The sequence below is a fragment of the Pelophylax lessonae genome, assembly GCF_965119305.1.
Source record: "Pelophylax lessonae genome assembly, chromosome: 5".
NCBI classification, from domain to species: Eukaryota; Metazoa; Chordata; class Amphibia; order Anura; family Ranidae; genus Pelophylax; species Pelophylax lessonae.
In genome coordinates this window covers 417,140,778-417,160,409 of record NC_138772.1, presented here as the reverse complement: position 1 = coordinate 417,160,409, position 19,632 = coordinate 417,140,778, and the positions used below count along the sequence as shown (strand labels likewise).

General features: G+C 45.3%; 1 protein-coding gene across 1 annotated transcript in view; it reads left to right on the top strand.

Annotated features, from left to right (window-relative positions):
• PRKDC (protein kinase, DNA-activated, catalytic subunit) overlaps positions 1-19,632 on the top strand; it is a 1,165,045-nt gene that overhangs the window by 575,051 nt on the left and 570,362 nt on the right. Inside the window, exon 55 of the mRNA XM_082258689.1 lies at positions 1,176-1,349. Within this exon, the coding sequence (XP_082114815.1) occupies positions 1,176-1,349 (174 nt within the window). The remainder of the gene's footprint in view (positions 1-1,175; positions 1,350-19,632) is intronic.

Here is a 19,632-nt window from a genome sequence, read left to right as displayed (position 1 = left end):
TCTCTCCTTTATCTGGTGGTTCACAAGGATAAGGTGGTCTTGCGACCTCATTCGTCTTTTCTCCCTAAGGTGGTCTCTGATTTTCACCTTAATGAGGACATTGTTTTACCTTCTCTCTGTGCGAAGCCTAAGCATCCTAAGGAGGTTGCATTGCATTCCTTGGATGTTGTCAGGGCGATCATGGTATACCTGACGTCCACTGAATCCTTTCGGAAATCGGATTCCCTCCTTGTCCTTCCTGAGGGACCTCTTAAGGGCATGGCCGCGTCTGCGGCGACCATTGCCAAATGGATCAGACAGACAATTGTACAGGCCTATGCTTTGAAGGAACGGGTTCCACCCTTCCCTGTTAAGGCGCACTCTACCAGATCGTTGAGTATGTCCTGGGCCTACCGGCATCAGGCCTTGGTGGCCCAGGTGTGCAAGGCTGCGACTTGGTCGTCGGTGCACACCTTTTCCAAATTCTAGAAGGTGGATGTTCTGGCATCAGCTGATGCCTCCTTTGGCTGCAAAGTTCTCAGTGCGGCAGTGCCATAGGATACCCTTGTTTTTTTGTGGGTCCCTGGCTGTTGGGGTGTTTATCCCCTGGGTATTTGTTTTTCTGGATTGTTGTTCCTGTTGAGCCTTTTCTATTGCCCAGGAGGTTCTCTTACTGTGCGTGTAAGGTTCCTTTCTCTGATGTGGGTACTGCGTTGCCTTTTCTGTGGTTGCGTCTCCCACCCCTCATGTCTACACTGCTTTGGGACATCCCAATAGTGATGGCTTGTGAGGGGCAGCGACTGTCGGAGGACGTAAGAGAAAACGGAATTTTTCGTAAAATCTTACCGTAAAATTCCTTTCTCTGAGTCCTCCGACAGTCATCGCCCCCGCCCCTCTTGTGGGGTTTTTTTCTTGTACACCTACTGCAATTCTACCAAACTGAGTTGGGAGGGATCACTGCAGGGGGGTATTGATCAGTGGGACAGCCCCCATGGGTGTGTCCATGCTAAATGCTTTTGTTCTTTTAACTAAGTCTTATGCCTAGCTACTCCTGCGGAGCGGAAGTCAATGCCCAATAGTGATGACTTATGAGGGGCGGAGGACTCAGAGAAAGGAATTTTATTGTAAGATTTTACAAAAAATTCATTTTTTTTTGTTCTAATCCATTTATTTTTGTTTGTTCTACTCCATTTCAGAGATGATGAAAGGCAGCGGTTATGTCTAGATATCATATACAAGATGTTACCCAAACTGAAACCTACAGAGCTGCAAGACCTTCTGCCTTCTGTCACTGCATTTAGCTCACACACTTTTCCTGTTTGTCGTGAACGGATGTATGACATTTTCATGTGGATATACGATAACTACAGGTAAAAACCTATATTTGACTCTCTTTATACCTAATTATCTTTTCTTAGAAAGATCGTCCCATCTGGGCAGGTTAAAGAGACCACGTCTCCATACCTTTTATTTCAACGAAATCCTACCATAAGATTAATTTTCCATTTAACATATTTTAGGTCTGTTATTTACCTGTAAAAGCCTCCATGTGTAAGCATCTAAAAGTCAGGAGACTGCTGTTGGGCACTGCCATCTTAGATATGATGTTAGCAGTCCTAGCAGAGTCATATGGCTCTAAAATGGCAACTTATACTATTCCTCTTTGCTCTCTCCCTAGAAGCTACATACATGGGTACATGGGTATGTAGGGAGGTGCAGGGAGAGATAGAGGAGCTGGGCTGGCACAGAGTATACATTTACACTACTAGAAAAGCAGACGGCTGTTACATAAAAGAAGGGAGAAGGCTATGCTAGGAAACGGTCTCTTTCTGGATTGGTCAGGTTTTCTATCAGGTTAAAATGAATATTGCTAGTAAATAAAAAATTGTTTATGGAAAGGAAAAACACCTGCACGTAAGTGTATTACACCCCACGTAGGAGCTGCTGGTGAATAGGAATACCCTACCCTGCACACCAATTTTCCGCAGGCAGTCAGAAAAACATTCTAGCAACTTTATTTTGTTTGTTTGTTAGGAGAGATATTGAACTTGGATGAGGAGGTGATTATTATTTGATGCCCACTTAGCTGGAACAAAAGTCTCATCAGGGACCCTATTTACACTCTTGATACAGCTCCTCCTCCTCCAGCACATCACTTGCTTACAGCACAAAAATCACAGATCCTGCTGGCACACTGTTAGTTGGTCTGACAAAGGCAAAAGTCAGATAAAGCAAATGCCCTTTACAAGCAGGGGCCACGGGCCCCTTTGGTGTGTAGAGAGCCCCAGTGTCCAGCTATTGATCCCAGCACTACCTCTTCAGGCAGCCCACCTGGCTACAGCTGCCCCTTTCGCTAGCCCTCCTGGCTACTTCCTACAGTCCAGACTGCCACACTCACCTGCCACCTGGCTTTCTTATCCCTGGAGATCTCCTGGACATGCTTGCTGCCTCCTGCTGTTCTCACTCTTGCTCCCAGGCCTCCGGCCACCTCCTCAGCACTCCATCTCCAGCTTCCACCTGAACACCACCCTGCCCCTGCTGGCCTGACTCTGAGTATTTAAGAGGTGCCCTCCCCCTGCCAGCCTATTTGGCCAGGGGTTGGTTGGAGCCCTCATCAACACTCCAGGCAGCTCCTCCTAACATCCTTCCTATTCTTCTGGTAGCTTCTCCAGGGTTCCACAACTAGGGGGAGGTACCAGAGGAGCTGCCTGATGAGTCATCCAGCCTCCCTGGATCACTCACCCTGACCACGATTCAAAACACAGGCTTGGCTGCCTGTCAAGCCTAAATTTACCTAACCTACAAAAACCTATGTACAACCTAATCTAGCACACTAGAGGGTGCTACATAAACTTTTAAAATTGGTGATTTTTGTGTGCTTTTACTTGACGTTTTTAAATTAGCAACACATTCTTTTTAATTCCTTATTAATAGTAAGCAGAACAGTTTTACGAAGCTTCAATACATGTTTTCCATATGTACCTTCTTTTACTTATTTGCACAGAATGCAGAGTTGCTGTTAAAGTAATGTTCTGTTTTGTGCCTTTTTTATTAATTCTGGATGTTTATACTCACTGTACAATCTTTCTCTTGAAGTCTGAGACCTCAAGGAAGTATTTTGCCATCTGTGTATACTGCTGCCTACATGAGGATTGAACACAGGGGTTATCCTGGGCAGACCTACAACTTCAAACAGCGTGCCTCAGTTCTGAGCAAAGCAGTATTAAGAGCATGATCATAAACATAGAGGGGTGGGACTTGGGTCCCCTCAGTGACTTCCAAGAAAAGGATATTATGATAGGTACAAAATCTTTTTTGAAAAGAAAATCAGCAAGGTTCAAAGGTACATAGTAGTGTAGCAAATACTAGAACTAGAACTATGGGGCCAAGCCCAACTCCTGAAAAACAACCCCACGCCATAATCCCCCCTCCACCAAATGATTTGGACCAGTGCACAAATTAAGGTCCATAAAGACATGGATGAGCGAGTTTGGGGTGGAGGAATTTGAGTGGCCTGCACAGAGTCCTGACCTCAACCCGATAGAACACCTTTGAGATGAATTAGAGCAGAGACTGCGAGCCAGGCCTTCTTGTCCACATCAGTGCCTTACCTCACAAATGCACTTCTGGAAGAATGGTCAAACATTCCCATAGACACTACTAAATCTTGTGGACAGCCTTCCCAGAAGAGTTGAAGCTGTTATAGCTGCAAAGGGTGGGCCAACTCAATATTGAACTCTACAGACCAGGACTGGAATGCCATTAAAGTTCATGTGCATGTAAAGGCAGGCATCCCAATACTTTTTGTAATATAGTGTACATCAAAGATATTAGCCCTTTGATATCTGTAGATCCGATTAGACCAGGGGTGGGCAATTAATTTTCCCTAGGGGCCAACCTGGATCTGTTGTGGAGGGCTGAATCCAAATTAAAATTTATAGTAAAAAATATTTTTAATAAACCAGGAGCCTTAGATGAACAACACTGGTCTGGGAAGCAAGTACATAAACATAGAAAACAAACATGTGGCGCTAAGAAAAATAGGCACAGCTGCTCATGAAATAGTGTGCATATTCACGGGAGGATTGGAAAGTGATATTGAAGAAACGTGTCCTGTAGTGAGAATGTGATGCCTTTTTTTGTCAATTTTTGAAGAGAACAAAAATCAAAAAATGTGTTACAGAGCTGTGTTGATGCTGGTAATGTGGAGGGACTGTAAGGTTTTAATAATCTATCAATGGTGCAAAAGAATTGTCTAGGGTTGCTAAGACTTTTTTTTTTTTTTTTGATGGCATGGGAGGAATAGTTTGAATTAGCAGTTTGACCCCTATAGACACACAAATGATCTTTACAAAGAACATTTAGGCCAGAACTGCACCACCTACGATCAATTCTTCAGGAGACTACCTTCATTATACAAAGGTGGTCATTATACCACGTAGCCAGGTGGGAGAATGAAATGGTTTGAGTTTTTATTGAGTCAAAGGTTGCAAGGGAATATGAAAGGACCTGAAAAAGGGCATCTATGACAAGGATGTCATAGGAGGAGATGCAGGATAGGGAGGAAGTTACAGAATTTGCCAATTTGGGCTGATCGATAGAACCCCAGTTGCGATAATTTACAGATCACATAGAGGTGTTAGACACTGCTAATTCTAGACTGAAAAGAGTAGTTAGGTGGTCAGACGGTCCTAAAACCTCGTACACATGACAAGAATATCGGATGAATGAACCTCCTCTTTTTTTTTTCCATGCTAGCCTCCATATCCAAAATGAAGAGGTTACTCAACTTACGAAAATTCTCGTATGACAGAGTACTACTTCGGAAGTGATATAATGTATTGTATTGTAAATATAAGATTGGCAGTTCTTAGCACATCTAATCACATCCACATTCTATTTAAACCAAGTACAATTTCCAAAAGGAGATAACTCAATGGGGAAGCAGAACTTTAATGGATGTAAGGTTGTCATTGAGGTAAACACATACAGTTCAGGTAAATTATATCTTTATTGTACATAAAAGTTAAAAACCATACATGGATCATCATCACCATATTATTTTGTAAAAAAAAAAAAAAACCTGAGCGTATTGAACAGGCAAACGGCTACATCAGCAGCTAATTATATTTCTCCTCTCACCTTCCAGGACGGCAAACAGGTGAGAGATGAGAGGCTCCACCCTACAGGAAACACAATCAGTTCACAGCTGTTAAAAGGCCCCATCCTTCCCCTTCTCCCTCAGTATTAATTGGGTCTCTCCTACAGCGAAACATTTATTTTTTTTCTCTGACCTGAAGACTCTGTGTTGGATGGTCCCCCTGTGAGGCAGATTCAGCAACGCTGGTGAAGGCCACACTCTACCTGCACGCCTTCTAGGCTTCTCACAGGTCGCCCCAGAATACAGGTAGTCGGTCACAGTGGTGGTCCCTTCTGAGCCTGTGGCCTGCTATTTAGCAGGGGTCTCCTCCAGTCCTCCCGGCCATTCAGCTGGAATTTGCATTCAGCAGGAATAAAAAAAAAAAAAAAACTCCTGACAGTGTGCTCCAAGCTTTGCTTTGAAACTGGAACTTCCGGTTTGTGCAGGAAAGGCGGAGTATGTGGAGCGCGACCCGGAAGAGGGATGGAGGAGATGCCAGACCCGCATGGCGGCGGTAAGGCAGACTCTCTGGCTGAAAAAAGCCAGAAAACTGCCAAGGATATGAAACCTGCCACAACCCACCTCATGGAGGAGGAGGAGGGAAGGTCGGTTTAGGTGGCTACTGGCAAAAGCAGATCGGAGCCAGGTAAGTGCCGCTTTCTTTTCCGATTGGGGCTGATACCAGTGTCAGGCTTAGTCCCTGGTAGTTCCCTTGCCCTCCCCCAGCGGGGCCTGTAGCCAAGTTACTATGGGGCAGGAAGAGTAATCTGTTGTTTATCTCCTCTTCTCTTTCAGAGTCCCCAGGTTGAACCCAGGAGGCCTCTAATAAAGCACCCCTTGTATCCGCTAGCACTAGCTCCTCTAAAAAATGTGGTAATTTCGGGGAGAGACTTCCCAGGTCTCACACCAAGCCCTTTTGATACAGGTGTATTAACAAACTGGCTGGCAAGAAGTCCTTTGGGTTGATGAAAGATTTCCTTAAATCTATGCAGGAGGAAATGCTAGCCACTATCCAGTCCTTCCGCAACTCTGTAGCTTCCCCCCAGGTAACAGAGCCAGAGGAGCTAACTCATAAAAAGGGCTCTTCTTCTCAGGAGAGTTTACTTTCCAAGGCATGCCCATCTGCTTTTCTTCCTGGTTCGCAGTGTCTCCCCCCTGCTCAAGCAAGGGAAGAGGAAGACTTGGGTAAGGCAGAAAAGAGAAACAGGAAGAGCGCCTCTAAGTGCAGTAGTTTTAATGGGTACAATGCGCATAATAGTAAACGCACATAGAGGTAAAGATAAAAGCTCATCTGATGGGGTCCAGCTGGTGATCGTGGTGCGGTGTAGCCCACACCGAGACTACAGGGCCAAGATGTCAGCTGGATAGGAGGAGGGAGCCGGCACTCAGCGTCTTCCGGGTAGGCTGGCGTCAGGGAGAGGCTTGAACTGTGACGTCAGGGCATGTGACGTCAACGAAGGGCGGAAGGGAACACAGCACATTTCAAAGCATGCGCGACGACCACACAGGGCATGCGCGCTCCTTTATCAAGGGTATGGGATGTTTGAGCTATACTGACTAATATAGTCTAATCAGGGGTTGTGTAAAATTCTTAAAGGGGCAATGAGAATACATTAAGGTGGCAATTACTGTAATTGTAGTCCATAAATTATAAGCTGATTATATAAGGCAAAAGAAAACCAATACCAGAAAATTGCCATAATAGAGCTCTATACAAAAGGTAAAATGTATGGTTAAAACAGATACCATTAATACACAAAAATGACCTTACATACTAAATCATGTGACAGTTCAGGATCAGGTAATACATAATTAAATAAAGAGATGGATAAACTAATACGAGATATAAGCACATGAGTAGTACATATATATATATATATATATATATATATATATATATATATATATATATACTACACACGTATATTCGCATATATATGTACACTAAAAATACACGTTTATGCGTACATAAAAGAATGAATGTATGAAAAAAAAGGAAATTAAAGATATGTAGGTGATCTGACAGCAAAATGATTGCGAGATGATTGTAATTATGAGGGGTACCTACTGCATGAAGTCTTGATCAAGTTAAACTATGTGAGGTATGAAAAAATATATATAGATACCTGAAATGAGTAATTTTAAGTGAGTAAAGAATATAATAAGACAAAGCTACAGTAATGATTATAGAATAGTATTAATATCTAATTCTTCGTTTAGCCCATTGGGTGTGAGAGAATCAAGGGTATATATCCAGAAAGTTTCACGCTGACATAATCGCGTGATTATGTCAGCGTGAAACTTTCTGAATATTGTTGTAGAAATTTTATTGTGGACATTTCTTCAGTTAAATTGCCATAGTGTCTCCAAGTGTCAGTTCACCGATAATCGCTATGCACAGCGAATGTTACTTTAACTGTCATTGCGGAAAGACTTGTTAGTGAAAATCTTCCATTAAGATGGGATGGCACAATACATGTAGCAAGGAGAATCTATCGCACAGATATATACCCGCCATCCGGGGCCCCGTACTGCGGAGATATGTTTGTGATGTAGACTTCTTATCATTTTACCAATATTAATGGATGGCATCTTTCAGTCATACTTGATCCGTATGACTGAAATACTGCTGCTGTTATCTCTTGATAATAAAGCCCCATCGTCTGGAACAAATAGCATGGTCACTATTAAATATGGTTTTCTATGAACTATATTTGATGGGATCCACTAACAGGTAATGAGTCCATGTTTGTGAATTAGCGTGGCTGCATCATTAGAAGCCATGTGCTCTGTCCTTTTTGTGGCAGTTGGGAGTCTTAGACTCAGTCATGTTTATTCATATGCATTTACTCCTATTGTACTTTTTGAATGTATACATGTTCTGTGATTGGTGGTCTTGAAGACACTCCTTGTAACCCCCTTTTGTTCACTTGCTGTAAATAAACCAAGCCCTGGCCTGAGAGTCACACAGGAAACTCAAACAGGAAGCTCGTACACAGAGGACACAGACCACACACAACACAAGCTCTCACATCTATTCATGCATGAGACACAGAGAGACTTGCACACATCCACAACCACTCGCTCCCACACACACTCACGCATCCACACACACATACATACCCAGAGAGAGACCCAGGCAGATGGCATCAATATGACCCAGCGTGTCTGTTCCTTTTTTTTTGTCGCCGAGCGCTTGGTAAACCTTATGCAAAAGAGTGGTACACTTGTACTTTTCAGTACAAGCAATTAATGGCGTTTGGTGCGTATTAATATCCACAAGTGCATTTTTCAGCGCAGCAAAGACTTCAGCGCACTGAGCGGGTTTCTATGCTCCTAGCCCTATTAATTTCCACAACAATATACAGTTGGGCAAAAAAGTATTTAGTCAGCCACCAATTGTGCAAGTTCTCCCACTTAAAAAGATGAGAGAGAGGCCTGTAATTTTCATCATAGGTACACTTCAACTATGAGAGACAGAATGGGGGGGAAAGAATCCAGGAAATCACATTGTAGGATTTCTAATGAATTAATTGGTAAATTCCTCGGTAAAATAAGTATTTGGTCACCTACAAACAAGGTCCCCCCATGGGGTCAAAATGATCACAAGAACGGTGAGCAAAAATCCCAGAACCACACGGGGGGACCTAGTGAATGACCTGCAGAGAGCTGGGACCAAAGTAACAAAGGCTACCATCAGTCACACACTACGCCGCCAGGGACTCAAATCCTGCAGTGCCTGACGTGTTCTCCTGCTTAAGCCAGTACAGGTTCGGCCCGTCTGAAGTTTGCTAGAGAGCATTTGGATGATCCAGAAGAGGATTGGAGAATTTCATATGGTCAGATGAAATCAAAGTAGAACTTTTTGGTAAAAATTCAACTCGTCGTGTTTGGAGGAGAAAGAATCCTGAGTTGCATCCAAAGAACACCTTACCTACTGTGAAGCATGGGGGTGGAAACTTCATGCTTTGGGTCGTTTTTCTGCAAAGGGACCAGGACGACTGATCCGTGCAAAGGAAAGAATGAATGGGGCCATGTATCGTGAGATTTTGAGTGAAAACCTCCTTCCATCAGCAAGGGCATTAAAGATGAAACGTGGCTGGGTCTTTCAGCATGACAATGATCCCAAACACACTGCCCGGGCAACTAAGGAGTGGCTTCATAAGAAGCATTTCAAGGTCCTGGAGTGGCCTAGCCATTCTCCAGATCTCAACCCCATACAAAACCTTTGGAAGGAGTTGAAAGTCCGTGTTGCCCAGCGACAGCCCCAAAACATCACTGCTCTAGAGGAGATCTGCATGAGGAATGGGCCAAAATACCAGCAACAGTGTGTGAAAACCTTGTGAAGACTTACAGAAAACGCCTGACCTCTGTTACACATTACACACATTATACAGAGGTAGGCAAATTCCTTTGCCTACCTTTACCAAAGCCCAACTTCTTATTGGGCTCTTTCTTGGCTCCCTGTTGACTTTGCCCCGGGGGGGGGGGGGGGGGACGAAAAAAATTTCCTATATCTCTCCCTTTTGGGCTTGCTAGGAAATTTCTTCCCTTTCTCATAGGGTCTGGACAATACTTCATCCAGGCCTGAGCCAAATAGTAAGGAACCTTCGAAAGGTAGCCCACAGAGCTTCACCTTTGAAGGTAAGTCGCCTTCCCAAGCCTTAACCCAATTGGCTCTTCTAGCTGAATGAGAGCTCCGGTTTTAGCTGAGGCTATCACTGACTCAACTGCTGTATCGGCCAAGAATTTTCATCCATACCCCCATTAGAAGTGACTTTAACTCATCCTCCCAAAGGACGTACTAAAAAGAACAACCCTTTTGTATGGGATTCAAGAACTGGCAGAACTACTAGTGATAGTTCCCGTGCCAGAAGATCAGCTTTACCAAGGCTTTTACTCCCACATGTTTGTGGTACCCAAACCATCGAGAAAATACTGTCTTATTATAAACCTCAGAAACTTAAACAAGTTCCTAGAGTACAAGAGGTTTTCAATGGAAGGTATTTGTACAGTCAGCAAAAGATGTCTTTATGAGTACTTTGAGTACTTATGAGTAATCTCAGGGATGCATACCTGCATATTCCAGTTCATCTGGAAAACACCAGGCCTTACTGAGATTTGTGGTTGTCACCGAGGAGGGGACTACACATTGGCAGTTCAGGGCACTCCCTTTAGGTCTAGCAGCCAGTCAAGGATTTCTACCAAGATCCTGGGAGAGGCAGTGGCCTATCTTCATCTCCAGGGAATAGCCTTGATTCCTTACCTGGACGATCTATTGAATTTTGGTCCATTAGTGGACCAAGTGAGATCAAACACTCAGAGGGTGTTAACAGTCCTACAGAGCCTAGGCTGGTTGATCAGCATGGAAAAGTCATCCCTGGATTCTGCCCAGGTTCAGACCTATTTAGGGTACCAGATAGACTCACTGGTACAAAGTCTTTTCCTTCCAAGGGAAAGGGTGGAAAAGGTAGTCTCTTCAGTAAAATGGTTGGTGATCGCCCCCTCGTGCTCCAGGAGAGAGATCCTGAGAGTTCTGGGGCTCATGTCAGCCAGCATCCCAGCAGTAGCTTGGGCGCAGCTACACTCCAGAGAGCTTCGATTCTTCCATCTTTCCTACTGGGACAAAAAGGTCGAGTCCCTGGACGAAACGGTACTTCTCACCCCTCAGGTAAAAACTTCCCTGGAGTGGTGGTCAATTCCAAGCATTTTAGAAAAGGGCAGACCTCGGGTCTGACGGTCACCACAGACGCAAGCAACCGGGAGGTGGGGGGCTCATCTAGAGGGAGCCAATGCCCAGGGAATCTGGGACAAGGACGTAGCCCAGGCCTCCACCAACTTCAGAGAACTCAGGGCAGTGGGCGAAGCCCTAAAAGCCTTCAAGAGTTCCATTTCAGGCATGGAAATTCAGGTCTGCACTGACAATGCTACAACAGTAGCTTACCTGAATCATCAAGGGGGTACCAGGTCCAGACCCCGGTTGGTACTAGCCCAGGAAATCCTAGGCTGGTCCGAAGGAAGAGTGATCTCCCTGTCTGCCATTCATATAAAAGGGGAAAGCAACTGGGAAGCAGATTTCCTCAGTCGCCATCCAATAAACAAGGAGAGTGGGAGCTAAATCCCAAAGTATTTCAGACACTAGTCCAAAAATTCAGCTGTCCAGAAGTAGATCTATTTGCCAGCCTACAAAACAGAAAGGTAAAGAGATTCTTTTCCCTTTCGCAGGAAAGAGGAATGTTGGGCCTGGATGCTCTGGCCCAGACATGGCAGTTCAAGTTAGCCTATGCCTTTCCCCCTCTAACTCTTATTCCTCTAGTTTTATAGAAGCTCAATCATTCCCCGGGCCTTCACCTCCTCCTGATTGTGCCTTGGTGGCCAAGAAGAGCGTGATTTGCAACCCTGAAAGCGTTATCAGTAGCACTTCCTTGAAAGCTTCTGACCCTCGCAGACCTGCTATTGCAGGGACCAGTTTGGCACCCCAGGCTGGAGTTTCTCCAGTTGACGGCCTGGTTAGTGAGCGCCAGATCCTTAGATTAAAGGACTGTCGAACAGAGTGATAGACCTATTCCTCCTGAGCAGGATACCAGCAACGAGGAAAATATACTTAAAAGTTTGGAAAACTTTTTGTACGTGGCGTAGGCAGAAGCAAATTTCTTCTGCCTCTGTCCCCATTATCTTGGATTTCCTACAAGATGTGGTAGAGAAGGGTGTGGCGGTTAACACCCTTCGGGTACAACTAGCAGCTCTCTCTGTATTTCTAAATGTGAGACTTGCAAAAGAACCTTTAGCTAAAAAGATTTTTGATGGCCAGGGGTAGAGCTACCCCTGTCACTAGAGACATGTTCCCTCCTTGTGACTGACTAGGGTTCTAGAGGTGTTAGCTAGAAGCCATTTTGAACCTATAGAAGAGGTTCCTTTTAAGTTTTTGTCCCTAATTCTAGCCTTCCTATTAGCTGTTACCACAGAAGGGTAGGGGACTTACAAGGTCTTTCATTTAAAGAACCATTTATGTTGATCTTCCCAGATAGGATTATCCTCAGGCCAGATCCCTTATATCTGCCCAAGGTAGCATCTTCCTTTCACAGGAAGCAGGAAATAATTTTACCATCCTTTTGTGATAATCCTAGAAATGAAAAAGAAATTAAATTTCATTGTTTAGATGTGAGGAGATGCCTCCTCACTTATTTACAGAGGACCAGGGAGTTTAGGAGATCTAATCACTTTTTGATCCTCTACTCTGGATCAAGGAAAGGACTGCAGGCGTCAAAACCTTCAGTCTCCAGGTGGATTAGGCAAGCCATTACCATGTCTTATGAGGTTTCAGGTGTTCCTGCGCCAGCAAAACTGAAAGCACACCCAAAACAGGAGCTTCCTGGGAACAGATTCGCAGTGCAGTCACCTGGTCCAGCCATGACACTTTTCTGAAGCACTACCGAGTGGAGGCGCTGTCTCAGCAAGACCTAACCTTTGGCTGAAAGGTACTACAGGCGGTGGTCCCACCCTAAGGTAGGCCTGTGGTTACTTAATTACATCATATGTTTGTCATCCTGGAAGGTGAGAGGAGAAAAACGTCCATTAGACTTACCGGTAATGGTGTTTCTACGAACCTTCCAGGACGGCAGGCCTACTTCCCGCCCTGTTAAAAGGGTGAGGAAAGAATGTAAACAATAGGTGGTAAGTACCTAAGTGATTATACATCCCTTGTGAATTTGTTGAACTACTTTTGTAGAACTGAGGGACAAGGGTGGGGCCTTTTTTTTTTTTTTTTTCACTTTATGAACATTTATTTTGGACACTATATTTACATAATTTTTACTTCATTGTTTGGGTGACATCACTTTGTCACTTTTATTTTTTAGCGCAGCTTGCTTATTTTATTTTTATTTCAAATGATTTTTATTGAATTTTAAACATAACATAAGAAAAAACAAACAATAAAGGTGCGGTCGCAGCCGCATTGAGAATAATAGGGTTATAATACTTAACAGTGTGGCTGCAACATCGCAGATGGTACAAGAACAAGAGAGATGGTCAAGCATAAAGATATCATAGCATGTGCAACAGGGTAAGTTAGGCAATCAACAGATAAAGATTTCAAAGGGTACCACTACGGCAAGGTCGTTATATCAACAGTATATTAAGAGGAGATAAACAGACCAGGCTCTGGTCTAAGGGGAAGAGGAGGATGATGAGGCTGTTGTAGCATGTAGCGAGGGGTCCATGTTGGCAGCAGCAGGAGGGGAGCTTCCCCCATGCCACTGTCCCCACGGGTCCCAAGTGGACTCAAAGGCGGGATATGAGGAAGAGCGCAACGCCAGTAGGCGTTCATATTGGTAGTTCAGTTGGATCTGTAAGACCACCTCTGAGGGGTTAGGAGGCGAGGGGTCGCGCCAATGACGGGCTATCGCTAAAGAGGAGGCGAGCAAAATGTGAGAAACTAGCGTTCTGTAAGGCGGGGGAAAGATATCAATTTCTAGGAGCAAGAGGGCAAGGGCAGGATTTGGGCTAACTGTGATCTTCGTAATACTAGCTAGGATGGAAAATATCTTCTTCCAGAAACTCGTGAGAGATTTGCAAGACCAAAATGTGTGTAGGATGGTGCCCGTAGCCCCGCAATCTCGCCAGCATAGTGGAGAGACTGTGGGGTAGAAGCGTGACAGTAACGAGGGAGTCCGATACCATCTGGTCAGGAGTTTCTGGAATGTTTCCCAATGGTTAACACAGTGAGAGGAGACATATGCCCATTTTATGGCCAAGGCCCATTGGTGGAGAGGGAATTCTCTGCCAAGGTCTGATTCCCAAGCCTTCATCAGGGGAGTTTTGGACATTTGAGTTTTGTTGTTAAGCAGGGAGTAAAACAGGGTGATGCCTTTGGTGTGTGGTTTAGGATTTGAGAGGTGATGCCAGGCTTGAAAGTCTAGGTTGAGGGAGGGGGGGTGTTTGAGAAGAAAGGACGAGATGCGGGTGAAGGAGTACATGGCCTTTTTGGGAATATCATACATAGAGGACAATGTTTCAAAGGACAGAAGGGATGTACTGGGAAATAGCTGGTCTATCCATAGAATAATGGCATCTTGAAACAGAGTCAGGGAGAGATGTGGGATGAGAGACTCCAATATTTTAAGGGGAAGTCTAATTTTGATATTATTGGTGTTAGTCAAGGCGTGGGATAGGAGGGACCTCCATGCCAGAATGGAGGCCCGGGCAGGGGGGGATAGGTCGGCAAGGGAGATTGGTTTCCAAGAGTCTGCTAGGAGCAGAAGGGAGAGATCCGTCGAGTGGGAACAAGCGGCCTCTAGGGTTACCCAGCAAGAGGCCCTGCGGTTATCAAACCAGCAAGGGAGTTGAGCCAACAAGGAGGCCAAGTAGTAGTCTCCAATGTCTGGAAGACCTAAGCCCCCTACTTTCCTGTGTAGTTTAAGGTGCTTGAGGGCACACCTGGCTTTCTTGCCTTGCCACAGAAAGCGTTTCATGTGGGCCGACAGTTTTTTGAGTTGGAGAGAAGACATTGGTATGGGAAGGGTTCTAAAGAGATATAAGATCTTGGGGAGGAGAAGCATTTTGAATGTAGCAACCCTGACTACCCACAAGATTTCATGTTTCACCAGGGCTGTCCGGTCCTTGTTGAGTTGGAGGAGAAGACGGTCGAGGTTAAGGGAGGACATTTTGGAAATGGTAGGGGCTAGGGAGATACCCAAGTAAGTTATTGATTGATCAGTCCAGGGATAGGGGAGGGTAGAGGAGAGATGAAGTTTCACGTGATCGTTCACACCCAGGTCTAGGATGGCCGACTTGGAGAAGTTTACCTTATAAAAGGAGATTGTGCTAAATTCTTGTAGGAGCTTGCGGGCAAAGGGGAGGGAGACGATGGGATTTGTCAGGGAGAGGATGATATCGTCCGCAAAGAGATTTATGGTGTGGGATTGATGGTTTAGTTTAAAGCCAGTTATGTGTGGATGAGATCTGACCGCTTCGGCCAAGGGTTCAATGGCAAGGTTGAAAATGGAGGGTGAGAGGGGACAACCCTGCCGGGTGCCATTCGTTATGTCAAACAGCTTTGAAAGCATACCATTGGTCAAGACTTTAGCGGAGGGACACAAGTATAGTGCTAAAATGGAGGATAGAATCTGGCCCTGGAAACCGAATTTTCGCAGCGTGGACGTGAGGTACCCCCAATGGACACCGTTGAACGCCTTCTCTGCGTCTATGGAAAGAAGCAGGGAGGGCGTTCGACTAGCTCTGGCATGGTGGATAAGGTTGATCACGCGACGAGTGGCGTCCGAGGGCTGGCGACCGAGCATAAAGCCGGACTGGTCTAGGCCTATGAGGGAAGGGAGCACCTCGTGGAGTCTGTTAGCCAATAATTTAGCGTAGATTTTTACGTCCACGTTTAGAAGTGATATGGGGCGGAAATTTGCTGGGGTATCAGGGGGTTTTCCAGGTTTGGGGATGGTGACCACATGGGCAAGGAGCATTTCTTTGGGGAAGGAGCCGTTAGAGGCCGCCGATTGGAAAACTGCAAGGAGATGAGGGGATAATATGGGAAGGTAATTTTTAAAATATTCTGAGGATAGACCATCTGGGCCCGGGGATTTGCCGTTGGGCAGGGAGTTAACTACTTTGGAGATCTCCTCTTCAGTGAAGGGGAGATTGAGAGATTCAAGTTGGGACAAAGATAGGGAGGGGAGGTGAAGTTTAGAGAGAAAATCAGTAATGTTAGCTTCAGTGGGTTGAGGAGTGGAGGTACAGGTGGACAGGTCCATAATAGTCTGAGAATGCGTCGGCAATTGACTGGGGGTTCGTCAGGGTGGCTTGGGTGTGGGGGTGGACCAGGGAGGAGATCTTTGTTTTGGATCTGTGTGCTCTGAGGCGGTTGGCCAGGAGCTTGCCAGCCTTGTTGTTATTGGCATAATAATCTAGTTTCAATTTACGCATATAATTATCGTGTTGGGAGGACAGGAGTTCTCTAAGGGAGTGACGGAGGGCAGCTATCTCGTCTGCTAGGGCTTGAGAGGGGGAAGTCATGTTTTGGGCGTCCAGGGTGCGGAGATCTGTCAGGGTTTTGTCCAATTTGAGGCGGTATGACTTGCGGAGTTGGGCGTTGAGTTTGAGGAGAATGCCCCTGATGAAGGCTTTGTGGGCACACCAGTGATTAAATACATTGGTATCTGAGGGAGAATTCAAGGAGAAATACTGTTGGAGCTCCTGGGATATAAGTTGTCGGGTACTAGGGTCCTGAAAGAGGGCCGTGTTACACCTCCATATTCTCGCCGTGGCAAAGGAGTTCCCTTCTTCTAGGAGTATGGATATCGGAGCGTGGTCGGACCACACAATATCGTGTATAGAACCTTCAGTAACTCTCTGCAGGAGGGTTTTGTCAACTAAAAAGAAATCTAGGCGAGAATAGGAGTTGTGACAGGGGGAGTAGTAGGTATAGGATCTTTCAGTGGAGTGCAAACATCGCCAGGCGTCGTATAAGTCCTCCGAACTCAGCAGAGCCGCCAGGGAAGGGGCCCCTCTGCCACGCTGGGAGGATGTATCGAGGTCTAGACTGACCGGTGTATTGAGATCACCGCACACTATGAGATTACCATATCTCGAGCGTGACACTTTTTTAACTAGCTGGCGGAGATACCTGACCTGCCTGGAATTAGGTGCATACACAGACACTAGGGTAAGCGGTAGGTTATTAATTAGGGATGCACTGAAATTTCGGCCCCTGAAATTTTCGGCCGAAAATGGGCCTATCCCATTTCGGCCGATAATGGGTTAAAAATGCCGAAACTGCGATCTGTGCATTAATCAACTAACTTCCCTGTCAGCGGCAGATGTACATGAAGTTTCTTCCTCCGAAAACCATTGTGGTCGAGTAGACCCGCCCCTCCCTCACTTCATTGGTGGATTATTAAGTCTTTGCCAATCAGATTCGTCCAGGCGGAAATCCCCCTCCTGTGATCTCATCACGGAGAAGCCTCCTTTGCATGAGACGCTCGAGAATTGTTTACTTTTTTTTTTCTTGTCTTATCTCTCGGCAGCAGGAGAGGCTCGTGCAGGGGGGGGGGACGCTCCGAGCGAGCGGAGCAAGATACACTCTTCATGTGCTGGACATAGAGAGACATGTGCTGGACATAGAAAGAGCTCTGTCATCGATCAGGGAGCCAATCCGCTCAGTGTACTTCTCTATCATCCATCCGGACTCCATTATCTGACATAACACCCATCCACTTCCATTACCTGACATAACACCCATTCACTTCCACTGAGGCGAGCTTACCATTGGTATTAGTATTATGCAGCATGAGGGGGTTAATGTATTGTCAATGCTGGTCACTGATGCATTAGTGACCGACCAGTGGCAGTTAATTAACCCCTTTGTGGTGCCTTAGTGCAACCAGTATCAGTGCATCCAGTGTTAATTAACACTGATACTGGTTGCACTAATGCAGCACAAGGGGGTTAATTAACTGCCACTGGTCGGTCACTAATGCATCAGTGACCAGCAGTGGCAATACATTAACCCCCTCATGCTGCATAATACTAATACCATTGGTAATTAAATTAACCACTTGCCAACCCATCACAGTACATATACTGTGACAGGGTGGCAGCGATAGGTATACGTCGCTGCCTGTTTTTGGTGTATGCCCCTGTTCTATCCAATTTAAAATTATTTGGGGGAAAAAGTCATTTTCGGTTTCGGTTTTCGGCCAAGGGCATCCTGCATTTTCGGTTTCGGCCCAAAATTTTCATTTCGGTGCATCCCTATTATTAATAATACATTTCAGTACAATATAGCGACCATCTGGATCTAAAATGGAGTCTGTAAGAGAGAATGTTACCGTATCCCGTATAGCAATCATCACTCCTCTTTTCTTTACATTGGCCGAGGCCTAGAAAACATGTGGGAAGGCCGGGTGTGAGCATTTTGGAGAAGCAGAAATGTCAAAATGGGTCTCCTGGACTGCTAAGATGTCTGCTTTCAGGTGTAAAGCCTCTTGCCATAAGGATCTTCTTTTGGCCGGGTGGTTAAGTCCCCGGGCATTAATGGAGACAAGCTTTACACCCATTGTAGATGGACAAGATTAAGGGTCCTTCGCTGTAGTCAGAAGCAGGGGAGATGAGGAGGAGGTGCTCCTCTAAGGAGTAGAAGAACGTTCATCAGCGGTGTAATGGGCATCAGAGACTGGGGTAGGAAGGAAGGAACACTTGTAGAAAGCGGTAACCAGTGTGAGGGGACTGCAGGAAGACTATAACTTGCCAGGGGATGGGGGAGCACATAGCGAATGAGCAGGAATACAAAAGAGAGCTTGACCATGATAACAGGTGGGGTCCCGGATAAAAAGACCCAGGACCAAAAAACAAAAATACAAAAAACACAAAATTAAAGGAGAAAAAAGCCAGAGGTAAAAAAGGCGACCCTGGGAGGGTCAGAGCAGTGGGCACTGCTTGGTGGGGGGGAGAACGGGTACATCCGGGAGTACCCGCATTACACTCAGGGAACAAAAGAAGGTGATGTAATGAAAAGGGCCTCCTTGGCCCCCTTGTTATTCCTGGAGGACCGCTAGTGGGAGACTGTGTGCCACTCCTGGCGCAGGTGAGTAAGGGCTGGTAGAGCGGTCAGGTTCCGCCCGTCAGTATCTTCAGGCAGGATATTCCATGTCTTCAGGAGGCGTAGGCCCTCTTCCAAAGTATTGATAAAGTGTTTTGAGCCATCTTTGGAGATTTCCAGCTTGGCCGGATATTTCCACCAGTAAATCAGCTTGTGGTTTTGTAAGGCTTTTGTGATGGGGGAGAGATTGTGACGTCTCTGGAGAGTATACTGGGAAAGGTCAGGCAGGACTTGCAGGTTGGCAGCCTGGGGTGGAAGATCTTTCCTCTGACGGAAGGCAGAGAGGAGGTCTTCTTTAACTTTGTAAAAGTGAATGCGGAGCATTACATCACGGGGGGTTTCTTTAGGTAGGAAAGAGGGTTTAGGTACCCGATGGATCCTGTCAATAGTCAAATCAGCACTTGAGAGGGAGGGAAGAACAGCCAGGAATAGATCTTTGGCAAAATGGGGAAGTTGATGAGGCTGAACTTCCTCTGGAATTCCACGGATCTTCAGGTTATTCCTGCGGGACCTGTCCTCCAAATCTGCTATTTTGGCCTGCATAGATGAAATAACCTCATGATGAGAGGAGTGAGAGTCCACAAGCAGACTTGTATAAAGTACTCGAAATTTCTACTTGAGTAAAAGTACAAGTGCTCGATCAAAAAATTACTTGAGTAGAAGTGGAAGTGCTCGCAGAAAAAGTTACTTAAGTAGAAGTACTAAAGTATTCAACATTTTTTTTACTTAAGTATTGCAAGTAGTTTTTTCAAAAAATTTGCTACTTAAGTACTAAAAGTAAAAAGTACCAGTAGTTTTGAAAAAAAATTTCTACTCAAGTACTGAAAGTAGAAGTACAAGTACTGTGTTATGTAGTTATTAAAGAAATAAGTCAAAAGTTTGAACATCATATTGTTTTTATTAT